At 20.3% G+C, this 15,722-nt stretch overlaps 2 protein-coding genes across 2 annotated transcripts; one reads left to right on the forward strand and one right to left on the reverse strand.

Annotated features, from left to right (window-relative positions):
- Positions 1-6,553: 6,553 nt before the first annotated feature.
- Positions 6,554-9,697, reverse strand: LOC100577640 (ATP-dependent DNA helicase Q5; the record flags this gene model as incomplete). Its single annotated transcript, XM_026445331.1, has 10 exons — positions 6,554-7,433; positions 7,498-7,647; positions 7,725-7,952; positions 8,039-8,147; positions 8,219-8,324; positions 8,389-8,568; positions 8,641-8,817; positions 8,878-9,042; positions 9,134-9,258; positions 9,556-9,697. Coding segments are annotated over 10 exons (2,199 nt in total), but the record flags the coding sequence as incomplete, so codon positions are not given.
- On the forward strand, positions 8,411-14,739 carry LOC552784. Its single transcript, XM_016916750.2, is given in 12 exon segments — positions 8,411-8,540; positions 9,892-10,022; positions 10,105-10,363; positions 10,483-10,799; positions 10,870-11,240; positions 11,316-11,567; positions 12,193-12,317; positions 12,840-12,978; positions 13,117-13,534; positions 13,647-14,164; positions 14,242-14,433; positions 14,559-14,739. Coding segments are annotated over 10 exon segments (2,724 nt in total). The 5' UTR covers positions 8,411-8,540; positions 9,892-10,022; positions 10,105-10,111; the 3' UTR covers positions 14,699-14,739.
- Positions 14,740-15,722: the final 983 nt, after the last annotated feature.

Here is a 15,722-nt window from a genome sequence, read left to right on the forward strand (position 1 = left end):
GAATTCCTTTGTATAGTTATAAATTCTCTCTTTTTATTCTCTAAATTGTCGTAATATAATTTTATTCTTCTTATGTAATTATAAACTATTTACGATAACTTTTTTTTTGGTTATTTAATATATATTTTTGGAAACATTTTTTAAGTCCTTTTTTTTTAATTCATTTTCATGAAAAGAATAAAATCTAACCAACTTAAATAATTTTTTATCATATTGAAATAACAATAAAGAAAAAACAAATATTTCATTTGTTTTTTCAAAAAGATTTAAGAAATATATATAAAAAATATAAGAATATAATATTTGATTATTTTTACTATTTAAATATTCATTTGATGCATAATTTGCAAAAAAGTTGAAAATTTTCACAAATAGTATAAAAAACAATGTTGTTTGGCCAAGTTTATAAAAAATTATTCAAAAATTATTTATTTATTACTAATATTACAATATACATAGATATAAAAATATATAAAAATATAACACAAAAATTGCTTTAAAAAAATCAATCTGATTAATATTAAGCAAATGAGATTATATTATTGTAAGAATTAAGCGGTTTTATCTTTTGTAGCGAATAGTTTATCCATGTTATCTTTAAAATAAAAAGAAAGTGATAATCTTTTAAAAGAGAGAAAGAAAAAAGGACATAGCTAAACAGAAGCAACTAATTTTATAAGAATTAGCTTGTTATTATGAAAATTCATGTGATCTATTTTATCAGTGTTCGGTGTTTTCTGAATACAATATTTTTTTAATAAGAAATTTTAATGAATGAAATTAATAAATAAATTGATGAAATTAACAGTAAATCGATCAGAAATATAAATGAATTGTAGAAATTATAAATGCAAAATTTCGTGATATATTAAAATCACTATTGATATGAGATATAAACTAATTATATACATATATGTGTTAAAAATAGTACCTTAAAAAAAATTAACAATCATACAAGAATTTAAATGTTTTAAAAAGTATTTCCATATAATGAATAAGAACTGCTTTTGGAATAGTTGTGTCTTAATAATAGTGATTTATATTTGATGATGAATATTTTAGAATGGATAATGTATAATAATATACAAATAAAATAAATATTTAATTATTTCACTAATATTCATCGTCAAATGAATTAATAGATTAAAATGAAAAAAATGCATATTTATTCTGGCAATGAGTATGATGGTACAAAATAAGATTGTGAAAGTATTTAAATTTTTTTTTGTTGTATCAAATCAATTTGTTGAATGAATCAAAACGTACAGATCATAGTATCTAGTCTATAAAAATTAAATTTCTAATTTATTAAATTTACCAAATTTTATTTTTTTTTTAATTAACACATTGTTTATTATATTTATGATGAATCAGATTAATAAATTGGTATAGAAAATGATATTTAATAAAATGAAATATAATTATTCATTTTAAGAAAATGAAAATATAAATTTATTGGAATAAAATATTAATAAACAATGTATTAATTGATTATTATTTTTATATATTATATTGATTTTACTTTTATATTATTTTTTGCTACTTTTTCTCTCTTTTTTAAATATAAAAAGTTATTAACCAGAAATTTTTAAACTAATATAAAATTATTTATAATTTAATTTTTTTAATAATTTTAAATTTCTTTGTGATTGTAATATTTAAGAAACTCTGATAAAATTGATAAATAATCATCTATGTACATATATATATATACAAATACATACATATAAACAATATACACACATATATTATCCGATGTTATGCAAGAATAAGAATATGAAAGTGCTTATATTAAATATAAAATGATTGCTCAATGAGCAAATTAAAAGATGGAGTTTCTATTATTATAAATTACAAAATACATAGTTTTATAATTCCATGCACATATATAATTATCTTTTACATAACTTTGTAAATCATAAATTTTTTTTTTATTATATTATTTTTTTCAAATTAATAAGAATTGTTATTTATTTATAATTATAATATTTTTGGAAACAATATATAATAATAATATAACTTTAATCTTATGATTTCAAATCCAAAAATATTTTGTATTATATTATCCATTATTTATTATCATAATTTAGAATCTTAATTATATTTTGTTCTAGAATGAATTAACAAAAATTAGAATTAATGATTGTGATTGTACATTGTATGTATTATATGTACATCACTATTGTTTTGTATTAATTCTTACAAATTTCATTGGTTTTTTGCTTGCATGATTTTTCTTATAAAAATAAAAAGAAAATATATGAGCAATAGATTTTATATAAAAAAATGTATAAAAAAAAATAATAATAATATATTTGGAAACTATATAAACCTATTTAAAAGTATGAATTTATTAAATATATTGATGTTATAATACATTTAAAAAAATTTTCATATTTAATATCAAATAAAAAGAAAAAAATTATATTCATAAAACACGAAAGATTATCATTCGTATAATATTCTTAATTTTGATAATAATATACTCTTACATAACATATACAATTATCTTTTATATATATATATATATATATGTATATATACATATTTTCTTACTAATTTTTGAGCAAAATATTTTCATTGTCTTTCATTTCATCATTTATTCTCTTTGAAAAATGTTCATATATTATCTATTATGTTTTCTTGAAAAAAAAATACAAATATTTCATATTAATATAATTCTAAATAATAAAAAATCGATAAAATGATAAGATGTATTACGAATTAATTAATTTATCTAAAAAAAATCAAATCTTTTTTGTATATTTTTGAATATTAAACAATGAAATCAATTTCACCATATTTTAAGTTATGAAACAGAGTTAGACATGACACTTTTAACATGTACACGATTTCCAAATATGCGTTCATTTGCAAATTTATGTATGTATGTACGCAAATAAATGTTACAAAAGATATTCAATATATACTTAATGGAACTATTCCGAATCATTTTTTTATTTTATATTATATAATATAAATTATAAATTTTTTTTATTTTTTAATGATAATATTTTATATGAATTTTTATATCTTGCTGGATTAAGTTTTTGTTTATTTTTCAATGTTTCACATCATTTATATCATCAAAATATATTATGTATTTATAAATTGTTCTGTATATAGAGATAATATAGATACATTAGATTTTCTTCTATATTAGATATTTTATAGATATAATGTATAATACATAACACATAATATAGAGTCGAAAATTTATGTTTTTATATATTAGATTATAAAGATTAAAATATATTGTAAGAAAATTAATGAAAAAATATTCAATTAACATTTGTTCATGATCACGCGGTAATTATAGGTAGAGAGCAAATAGGAAGAAAAAGATAAAATAAAAATTGATTGTCAACGCCATCTCTTGAATGCCGAAAATATTTCTTTAAAAAACCTCAAGAGACACTCTTGTTCTCAATTTTTTTATTTCATTTTATTTTTAAAGAAATGTCTTTAATATTTAAAATAACACTAAAGATCAATTTTATTTTTTTTTTATCTTTCTTGTACTATTTCCTTTCCTTGTTTATATTAATTTCATCTACGGCATTTAAAAATGATACAGATTTTTGAATTTTTATTTTATCTCTTATTTTCTTTTTTTTTCTTGTTTATATTTGTTTTATAAAATTTATGCACGTACAATTAAAAAAGCAATAACCCCAATATTTAATTAACTTTATTTTTTTTATTTAATCTATATAAAAATTTTAACATCAAATTTTTATATACAAATATATATATTTTATATGTGTCTATTTTAATATATCATACATATTTTATATATGTATTAATATATTTAGGATTAAAATTATCAAATAGATAATTTATTGTTACTTATATGTATATATATGTGTATTAAATTTAAAAAACGTGAAAAAACAAAATATTAAATTCTTAATAAATATCTTCCACAGAAATCTACTTTATCTTTAATAGGAGATCAAAGAAAAAACTTATATACATATATGTGTAAGTAAAGATCAAGTCAGGCTTGAAATTGATTATTTCTGTAATAATTAACATTTCATAATAGCTATTTAATTTTTTATATTTTTATTGATTATTGAATTTATATTGTTATGTTATTAATAATTATTATATAATTTGTTTTCTTTTCACTTAATTAATTTTTTTAAATTGATGAAAGTAGATTTTACTTGATAATATTGCTTATATGTAAATGTTTGTTTTCTTATATTTCATTCCATTTTGTTTGTGTCAAAGAAATTTCTGAATGTAAAATTATAAAATATTATTCATTTTCTATTTGAAATGCATAATTAAATTTAGTTATCTTGATCTTATATAATATATATTATCAATGATGATTAATAATTAAATTATTCGTACAATAACATCGACAACATACTTAAATTATAATTAATGTAATAAAATAAAAAATCAGTTTTAATAAAATTAATAAAATTAATTTTAATAAAATTAATTTTAAATTTTAATATCAGTTTTTGATTATTAAAATTTACTTCATTGAATTTTAATCGCCTAAACTGAAATATTGTAACATGCACATAAGATAAAAGAAAGTGTTCAGAAGATAAAATGAATCGTTTAATTATTAAATTCTTATATAATTTAATACAACTATAATACAAATTTGTATTAATTTTCTGATTCTAAAATTTTGAAAACATAAAAAAATTTTAATATTCTATTCATCTTTTAACAAGAATTTTAGAAAAATCTCAATTTTACTATTATTTTTTAATAAATAGAAAAGTGAATTTTTAAGAATATCTTAATTTATCTTTTATCTTAAAAATTACGTGATATGATTTATTATTTATAAATATATACGAATTTCATCAAAATTAAGATTTTTAATATATAGATAATATATAGATAATAATATATATTTTCATATATATATATATATATATTCAAAGTATCAAAAGTATTGAATATATAATTTCAATCGATCTTATGATTGCCAAAAATGAAAGCTCTAAAAAGGAAGATACATTCAGATAAAAAAAAACTAACAAAAGAAAACAAAAGAAGAAAATGAAAGATAAGAAACAAGTCAGAGAAAAGCATGAGAGCTCAATATTTGTGAAAAAAGAAAGAATACGAAGTAATAAGGAGAAAGCGAGAAAAAGTGTAGGAAGGGTTGGAAGGAGGGAGCACAGGTGCGGCTGCTACGTCTGGGGCACCTCCAAGTGTAATACTATCCGTCGTGCAGAGAGGAGTACTCTCGTTCCAGTCTGCCATAATATTTCGAGTATCCAGTGAATTGTTTCAGTGTCGCATATTTTCAACAGGTTGGTCGTCCACATTGCTGGCTAGTAAAGTTTCATACTACTTGAGTCAGTGAAATTCAAGTAAAGTTTAAAATGCCATGCATTATTTTATTGAAAAATTTCTAAATTCAAATTGAAAGTTTATCGAAAGTATTGAGATGAAATTGAAATTTAGAAATTCTGATAAAAGATGAAAGCAAAAGAATTCTTTTAGTGATTCCTGTATGAATACACCGGTAACTTGGATGAATCACGATTTTGTCCTTCCTCCTCCTTCTCTTCCATCACTATCTCTTGCTTTGAACGGTGAGTACTAACAAAGGTTAAATAATTATTTTTGATTATTTTGATCTCTGAATGATAATTTATATAATTTCGATAATTTATAACGAAATAATAAAATTAATAATTCTTTTTTTTTTTATTGATAACAAACATATTATAGCTTTTTTCAATTATTCATTTTATTTATTATAAAAATTATATTTTTTATGAAAATAAAAAATATAAAAGCTTTATTATTCAATAATTTAATAAAAGAAAGATAGAAAAAAAAGAAAGATAGAAACAGATTAAAAAAAAATGATTACTAAAAAAAGATTTAAATTAAAAATTAAATAATTCAATCAAAATTGGTAAAAATAAAACTTAGTTTGTATTTAATGATAATATTTTATCGAATTTTTAAATTATATACGAATTATTTTATATTATTTTATATAATTAAAAATAACTATACTTTATATGATAATATAATTTAATTATTGAATAATTTAAAAATTAAACATCTTAAAAATGTTCTAAAAAAAAACAAAAATAGATGATTTTAAAAATGAAAAATTTTTTATATGAAAATATTTTTTACTTAGTAGTATCACCTGTTGCGTGGGTTGACGTTTTACAAAGAGTATGACTCGACGACCTACTTCAGTTCTATCATTGATGCGCTACATCTATTAATGTCTTGAAATAAAATAAAAATATTTTAATCACAAAATAAGATAAAATTAAAAAAAAAAATCAAATATATTCATTTAAAGATAAAGAATATTTTTACTTACTGTAAAAATAGAATTTTTATATAATAATAATCATGTGATAATCATAATAATCATATTATAAGGTGTTACTTCTTGTAATCACTTAATATATTTATGAATATAATTACTATTTTTTATACAAATATATAATTTAACAATATATCTTATTGTATTTTATTTGATATACAATTTTAAATTTATTTTAAAAAAATTTAATAATAGAAAAGACAATTTATTTATATTACATATATTATTTATATAGTATTAAATTATTTTATATTAAAAAGAAAACATTAATTCACTCTAATTTAATTTCTTTATTGGTATTAGCGTTATTGAATTTCTATTCAACTGAAATTTATTCATTAAATATTCTACTGTTACATGATTACACGTCGCGTTTATATTTACGTCATCCTTGATGCATTCAATGCACGAATCAAAAACATTTTCTCCATCTTTATTTATTGTTGTTTTAATGGTTGATTTATTTTCAAGTTTCAATTTTTTTCTTTTTGAATTGTAATCCTCAAGACATGCATGCATAATATCTCTTGATCTTTTATTTGATTGTTTCTTTTCAATAATAATTTCACAAGATTTTTGCTTTGAAATATGGTCTTTTCCTTCACATATCTTTATTTCATTTTTATTTTTTAAAATTTCTATCATTTTATTTTCATTTTTTTGTTCATATTGATTATTATAAGTTTTGATATTAATTATTTCTTTTAATTTAGAAGATTTAGAAATATTTTCTTGGGAATAACAAGGTTTTAAAGATATCTCTTTTCTATCTGAATTGTATTTATTTAATAAAGAATTTATTATCGCGAGTTTACTTGTCTCTATCGTGTTAGAATTATCTTTTGCGCATTTTGTATTAATTTCAATACAATTTTTTTCTAATTGTTCTTTAATTAAAATGTTTTCAATAAACAATGGTTTTTCTTTCATTAACTTATCTTTATATTGTTCATTACATAATATATTATCATTTTTATGTACAATAATATTATTACTAGAATTTTCTGATATTTCTATTTTCAAATTGTCTTCTGCTTTTTCTATAACATTTAGTTCTATTTCTTTTTTCTTTACGAATTCATTAATATCACAACTAAGAATTGAAATATAAAATTCAAAATTATTTTAAGATTTCAAATTTGCGTATTAATACTTACCCGTATGTGATTCCTTCCATTTTTTCTGAATACATAATGAATTTAAATGTTCTAATCGTTACCATTTCCTCATTTATACAGACATCGCAATTCATTTTACAAGACGGCATTTTGTATCCAAAATATTCACTAATGATTTCATGTCGGCATCTAAGCAAGATTTTAATATTTATTTTCGAAAAATTATAAAAAAGAATTCGAAGAAATATCTAATTTAAATTTTTTACTTTATTGAAAGACAATAGGACACAAATTTTTCATATTCGAGTAATCGTTTCTTGATATGATTCATATTGTTCATTATTCTATGATTTTCAATAACAAATTTTACAGCAAAATATTCTTTCATGCTAAAATATATTCTACAATATACACGACTATTGTTTGAACATATTTGTGCAGTTTCTTTATAATATTTGCTAATATTCTCAGGCACTGTCCAATAAACTATACATCTAATTAAAAAAATAATTTTACAAATCATTTAAATATAATCATAATAGAAAATTAATTAATTGAATTTATTGTGATATATGCAAACCTAATTGATTTCTTGTGAATAAATCCATAATCATATGTCGTAATGATAACATGAACTTTTCCAGATATCCAATTATTTTCAATGTTATATTTTGTATTATTATTTAATTCTAAAATATGTTATAAATTAAATATAAAGATATTTAAATAAGAAATTTGATTTAATTCATATTTTACTTACTATGGTGATAAGTAAGTGAAGATATGCCTAAAGTATTTAATTCTTTTTTTAACAATTCTGCAGTAATTATATCTCTACAGTAAATAACGCCAAATTTTTTATGTATCTAAGTACAGATAATCTTCATAATTATGTATTTTATAATCTCAAGATGAAACAAATAAATTTACCTCCTGAGAAGATAAATCTAAGAAACCAAAGGCTTGTACAAAAAATTTTCTAAGATGATCAAATGGATGAGAAATTATATCTAAAAACCAGACATCATAAAGTATATTGATTTGTTGTACAGGCATTCTAAAAATTTTTGGAGTTTCTAATGGTAATAGTTTACAAATATCTTCAATTACCTGTTTAAATATTTTATTCAGAAAAATCAAATATATATATTTAATGACAATAATTTGAATTACTTTTATTACCTTATAAGTAACAGTTGTAGTTACTAGAATTTTTGGAATATGTTTATATATTTCATGAATTTTAACAATTTTTGCATAAGAAGGTATATATTCATATCCCCATTCACTTATACAATGTACTTCATTGAATACAATATAAGATAATATTGTACGTTCTTTCAATGAAAGTATAAGTTGCTGTCAATATATTTTTAAATTAATTAAAAATTATTTTAAAAGATTTAAAATATTATTTACCATAAAATATGTCATTGTCCCCATTTCAGGAGTTGCATATAATAATGATATCGTTGGACATTTTGATGCTAAATCATTTAAAATATTATCTCTTTCATTTGTTTTTGATTTTTTACTTAAAAAAACAGCATTAATCTGTTTACTTCTTAAAAATTCTATTTCTTTCTAAAAATATATATGAGTATTTAATAAATATTGATAAAATTAATTAAAATGCTTTATTTCATGAATTTTTCCAAAATATTAGAATTTTTACCTTAATAAAAGATAATTTTGGAGAAAAGATAATTCCAATTTTATTCTTATATAAAAGAACTGGTAATTGAAAACAAAGAGATCTACCAAATCCAGGAGGCATTGATATAAATATATTTTTAAAACCTATAATATTTTATTCTAATTTTATTCTCTTTTTATTAAATTTTATAATATTGATCATTTTATTATATAATTTTATAATAAAATTTTATAATATAATTGGCGGGAAAAATCTCATTGTTTATTTTTACAATATTTTATAAAATATTTTTTATAAAATATATTTTTATTTTATTTTACATTAAAAACATTATATATATATATATATACGTAATAAAATATTTTTTATTTTTATCAAAAATTTATATAAATAATAATATAATATTTTATAAAAAATTTTAATTCAAAGAGAATACTAACCTTTGCAAATAGTAATAATAGCTTTCTTCTGAACATTGTTTTTAAAATTTTCATAACCAAAAACAGAATTTAAGATGCTCACAATATTTTTATCAATATTCATATTTACTATGTAACTATAATTGTAAAAATTTATTTTTATTTAAATGATATCTTAATATAATACGTAATTTAAAACTTCCTTACACACTTGCTCGCAAGAAACTAACCTTAATGATCACATGGAATAAAATTTAAAATTCATTAGTACCGCCAAAATGATTCAACCAATTAGAAATCATAATTTACAATATAATTTCATAATAATTTTTAAAAATTAAATTTTTATTGTTAAAGATATAAAAAAATTAAAATTTCAAGAAATGGATTTCAATTCAGTATTTGGAAAAAAATTTTTCAATAAAACATAAAAAAAACATATATTATATAATTATATTTTTATTACATTTTGGCAAATGAACTTATATGTAAGTAATACAAAAATCAAATAAAATTATTATCAATATTTACGATATTATAATTAATTTATATTTTATATATATATTTTAGATGCATAATGCAGAGATTTTATGCAATATTTTTTTTAATATGTGCATCCACTGCACAATTATCCAATGAATGCAATGATCCTAATTGGCATACATTGGAGATGTTACAAAATGCCAAATCAGATTGTGGACCATTTTTTAAAAATCGTTGCTACTGTATGAAAACATGTTATGAAAATCATTATCAATATGTTGTTAATTGCACTAATTCTGGATTTAATACTACGGCACCATTATCACATTTGCCGAATAAAACACAAGTAAAATTATTATATTAAATTCATATTTTATATTCATATTTTTTTTATAATATTTGAATTATATTTTTATAATTATAATATCATATATTAATTATGTATAAAATATTATATATTTTTAGGTACTCATATTCACCGGAAATTATATCGAAGAACTTCCATGGAATGTATTTGGTACTTTGGATAGCTTACCTAATCTAAGAGTTATCGATATGTCAAATAATAAAATAAGGGAAATTCGAGGAAAAACATATCATCATGTTCAACGTGTTGAACGACTTATTTTAGATTTCAATAATCTTTCATTAGATCCTGAAAGAAGGCATCCTAGAGTATTTTCTAATTTTGTATCTCTTTTGGAACTCCATTTAACTGATGCTTTCGAGAATGGACCACCAAGAGATCTTGCAGCGACATTACACGATATTTTTGTAAATAGGTATATTAATTAATTTCAATTGATTCGATAAATTTATAATATTATTAATGAAAATTTATTATTATTATAGTAATTTAACACAATTGATAAAGCTCCATTTAGAACAAAATGAAATATCAGAATTTCGAGACAGTAATGTATTCTGTGATCTTCCAAATCTTTTGGATCTCTATTTAGGAGACAATACTCTGACTGCTTTACATTTTAATATATCTTGTCTCCGCAAATTACATTTCTTAGATCTCCAACGAAATAAGTTTACAAAAATTCTTGAACGTGATCTGCATACTATGGATACACTTGTCAAACATAATCAAAACATAGCAGTGGATTTTACTGCAAATCCATTTGAATGTTCCTGTAAACTGAACCCATTTATCAAATGGTTGAATAAAACGAAAGTGTTCGTTCGTAACAAGGATAATTTGAGATGTTACGAAGGTATCTGGATTATATAAAAATTATTATATATAATCAAATATAATATGAAATAAAATATAATTATTTTCTTTATAGATAACATATCTCATGAGTTATATGAAATAAAAAACTGTACACCAAAATTGTTCTCATCAACAGCACGTGGTGCAACTATTTTACTGTTTTTACTTTCAATAGTGTTAATAGGACTAGTGTGTGCTTTAATTTATGTACAACGCACAAAATTACAAAAAAAAATCGAACCCATATTAGACTCGGTAAATAAAAAGGTGCGATATACATCGATAGCAACCGGTGATACACGTGAAGATGTATAAATAAAAAAAAAATTCTTAAATTAGTGATTAGAAAAGATTTAACACTAATTAAATTAACATCTTCTTTAAAAAAATCAATTTTATTTTAGTATATTCTTAAATTAAAGAAAAATTCTTTTTTTATTGTATAATACATGAACATTTAACTTGTTTTATATTATAAATAGTTTAAAATTCATAATATAATGAGGCATTAATATTTATACATAGAGATATATATACAACAATTAATTTAGAATTTAAATAGAAACAATAGATATATTATTGAGAATATAATTCTTCAATTTATTTGTTACAACATTAATGTTGGACTTGTTGAAATAATAATTTTGATATTGTTATTGCCTCGAATATATTTAATAGCAAATTTAAAAAATAAATGTTATTATATTTGCATTATATGTGTATTCATTTATCACATTTCCTTACTTACTTATTATTTTCAAAAAATTTATAAAAAGTATATAAATACATAATATTTTTAGCTTTATTACATCTTATCATTAGCTATCAGATCATTGACATCCTTAACAAGATTAGATAATGTTATAACTTCAATGTTCTCAGTATGCATCGAAAATTCTCTTATAAATCTAAATGCATCAGTGAATCTAACTATATAATTTTTATATGATAAAAAATGTCATCAGTTAAACGTCTTCGTCTCGATGAAGTCGTCGCATCATTTCCAGAACTAGGACCCACAGTTCCAGATGGTGGTTATGCATGGATTATTCTTTTTGGAGTTTTTTTAGTTCAGGTATTTAAATCAAATATGAAAATGATTAAATAATTATTATTAAAATGATTATTAATTTGATAAATAGTTAATGATAAATAATTTTCTTAATCTTTTTTATTATTATTACGTATTACTATATAGATAAAATATTTAATAAATAATTTACTTTTCTGATATAAAAATATAATATTTTATATAAAATAATCGTAAAAATTTTTAAAATCTAAACAATTATTTTTTTAATCTAAACAACAATCTAAAATAAAATAACAACGAAACTGAATAATTTATCTATTGTTTTTTATAATATAATTTTGTGACAGTATCAATAGATATTTTTCATAGAACCAAAATAAATTTTTATTACTTCAATATATATAAATATTTTTTTAAAAATTAGATAAATATAAGATTTTCAATGTTAAATTTTTTTAAACATTTTAATAAATGATATTATAAATATTAAATCTATCTATTAAATTTCAAAAAGTTTTTGAAATTAAATTTGTTAATAAAAAAATTTTGTCATTATTTTTACAGATGACTGTTCCAAGCATACTAGCAATGTATGGGATAGTATTACTATATATACGTGAAACCGAATCTGTCGATTTTGATATATGGAATGAAAAAATTATTTTAACACCTATACTATTTACTGCATTTTGGAACATAGCTGGTAAACAGATAAATTAAATATAAAATTTATATAATATTTTATATATAATTATCATTTAAAGTTAATATATAAAATTACCATTTTATGTATTATGTAGTTTCTAGTTTATAATACTAATTCATTGAATTTATTTTTTAGATCCTTGGACACGGATGATTGTGAGTATGGCGTCTATGCCACGTTTAATAGGAATAATAGGAATAATTCTCTTGGTAATTGGAATTATAGCATCCGGGTATCTTGCAACGGGCGGGGTTGGTGCTTATTTGGCCAGCACCAGTGCAGGTGCAGTGATGGGTATAGGTGCCAGTTTCATTATTCTATTAAGTGACTATGTTTTAAGGAAATACTTCAGAAGGAAACTTCATTTAGCATTGACGTTGAAAAACATTGGTGTTTCATTCGGTCTTTTACTCATTCCAAGTATAACAAATTTGCTGTTGCATGAAGCTAAATTGAAAACTGGTTTACAATTGATAACCACGATATTATTGCCTACTGTATTTGGAATATTGACTTTTCGGTTGCCTCCTGTTCAACAAACTTCTCCATACAGGTTTTTTGTTAAAAATCTTAAATAGCAATCAATAAGAAATAAAGAGAGAAAGAGAAAGAGAAACTTATTTTTAATATTTAAAATAAAAATTTAATCTGATATTAACTTACAGTCTTCTTTTATCAACTGAAGATGATACTGAACTTCCTATAAGAATTTCTTCGAATCTTCCTGAAAACTCACAATATGAGAATAATCAAGATAACATAGAAAATTTCCAATATGGTCAAGCTGATGAAAAAATAAATGCAGGAGGATTTTTAAATGAAGGAAATAATATTTATGCCTATGAGGATTTAGATGAAGACATAGATCTATTTGTAAATCCAGTAGTCCATTTGGACAACAAATGGAAACAACAATTTCGAGTTCTTAAGGATTTTCGATTTTGGGCTGCAATAATCGGCTGGATTGGAATGAAAACATCTATTCTTTTCTTTTGGCTTTTATTACCAATTTTATCGTATGACATCGTAAATAACTTTAAGCTTTCGATATTTTTATCTATCTTGGCTGGATTTAGTACTTTTTTATCGAATCTAATTAGTTACAAAGTATTAAAGTTTACAAATCAAACTAGAAGATTATATTTTGGCATAGCATCTTTGTTTTGTAGTGTTAGTTTAATAGGTATATAATAAATTACATTGTATTTTTATATATATATATTAAGATATTTATTTGCAAAAAAAATGTGTCATTTTTAGGTCTAACTCATGCAACTAACTATTTATGGATAATGATTTTTACATTTCTTGGTGGTATTAGTATTGGTAGTTTATCAAGTTGTCAGGATTCGTCTTTGTATGATGTTCTTGGTATTGAAATGATACGTTCCATTTACAAAGGATTTTCAACCATTGTAGGTTTATGCATTCTTGGTTTTTGCTTTATACATAGTAAGTTTTCATAACAAAACTTTATTTCGATAAAAAATCAAATTAAAAATTACAAATGTAAACGAATTAAGAGAAGAAATTAAGAGTTATAAAGAAATCATAGAGAAAAGAATTTTTGATTACAGATACAATTTTTTGTTTGAGTCTCATTGCGCTATTACAATTTCTCGGTGGACTTTATTGGATCTCGTCGCCAACTTTGAATTTAATTAAAGCTACTCGTTATAGATCTCATAAAATTAGAGTTAACGAAGACGAAATATGATGTAAAATTAATATGCATAGATATTTAAAAATTACTGTAATTTTATCTTAATTTAACGATATTTATAAAAGTATTTATATTAATCACAATAATTTGTTTCTTTCTGAATTCTTTTAAAATTAAAAATAGTGTATATATAAAATCTTAAAAATAAACATTTCTTAAAAAATTATTATAGGCATTAAATTAGATATTATCTATTATAATATAAAATAATAAATACGATTATTTTATGATAATATTTCAAATGATTTTTTTTTATAAATTGATCTTATATTATTTGTATATATATACATTTATGTTACATATATACGTAAGTACATATGTACACATATATATACACGAATAAAATATAAGTCTTTTAATATATGATATGATATTCTATGTTAATCATAAAATAAGTATTTTTATCTCTGTAAATTATTTATAAATATTTTTGCATATATACGAAATAAATTGTTTTTAAAATAAAAATTATTGATGTGCGTTCTTTAATGAAAAAAAAAAATATAAAAAAAGAAAAAATAAATCTTTTATCTAATGTATACATGAATACATTTGAATACATATATATACATATATCATTTGCACATTTTGAGATCGTTAGATTCGGTCTCTTATTGCTTACACAGACTTACACAATGATTTTGTACCTTGTTTGCCAATTTATATAATAAATGATCTCATTTAATAAGATCTTAGACATAGTGATAAGTATTCTTAATAATTTCATTATTATAATCTTCAATTTTTTTTTACATATAAAGATAAAAAATAAATATGATTAAATTTTGTAATGTATATCACTTCCAAATTTACAAGGCACTTTCGTATGTAAAAGTCATTAATTATATTTTATTTATTTTGTTAAAATTTGTTATTTTAAGTAAAAAAATTTGTTTTTATATCATTTTTTTAAATATCACAAAATCTTTTGCATAATTTTGATATATCGTTATACTTTTTTATCTACTTAAATTAAGATACAATTTTTTATCTGTTATGAATATTAATAAAATACAAT

This window comes from Apis mellifera, linkage group LG15 (genome assembly GCF_003254395.2).
Source record: "Apis mellifera strain DH4 linkage group LG15, Amel_HAv3.1, whole genome shotgun sequence".
Classification (NCBI taxonomy): Eukaryota; Metazoa; Arthropoda; class Insecta; order Hymenoptera; family Apidae; genus Apis; species Apis mellifera.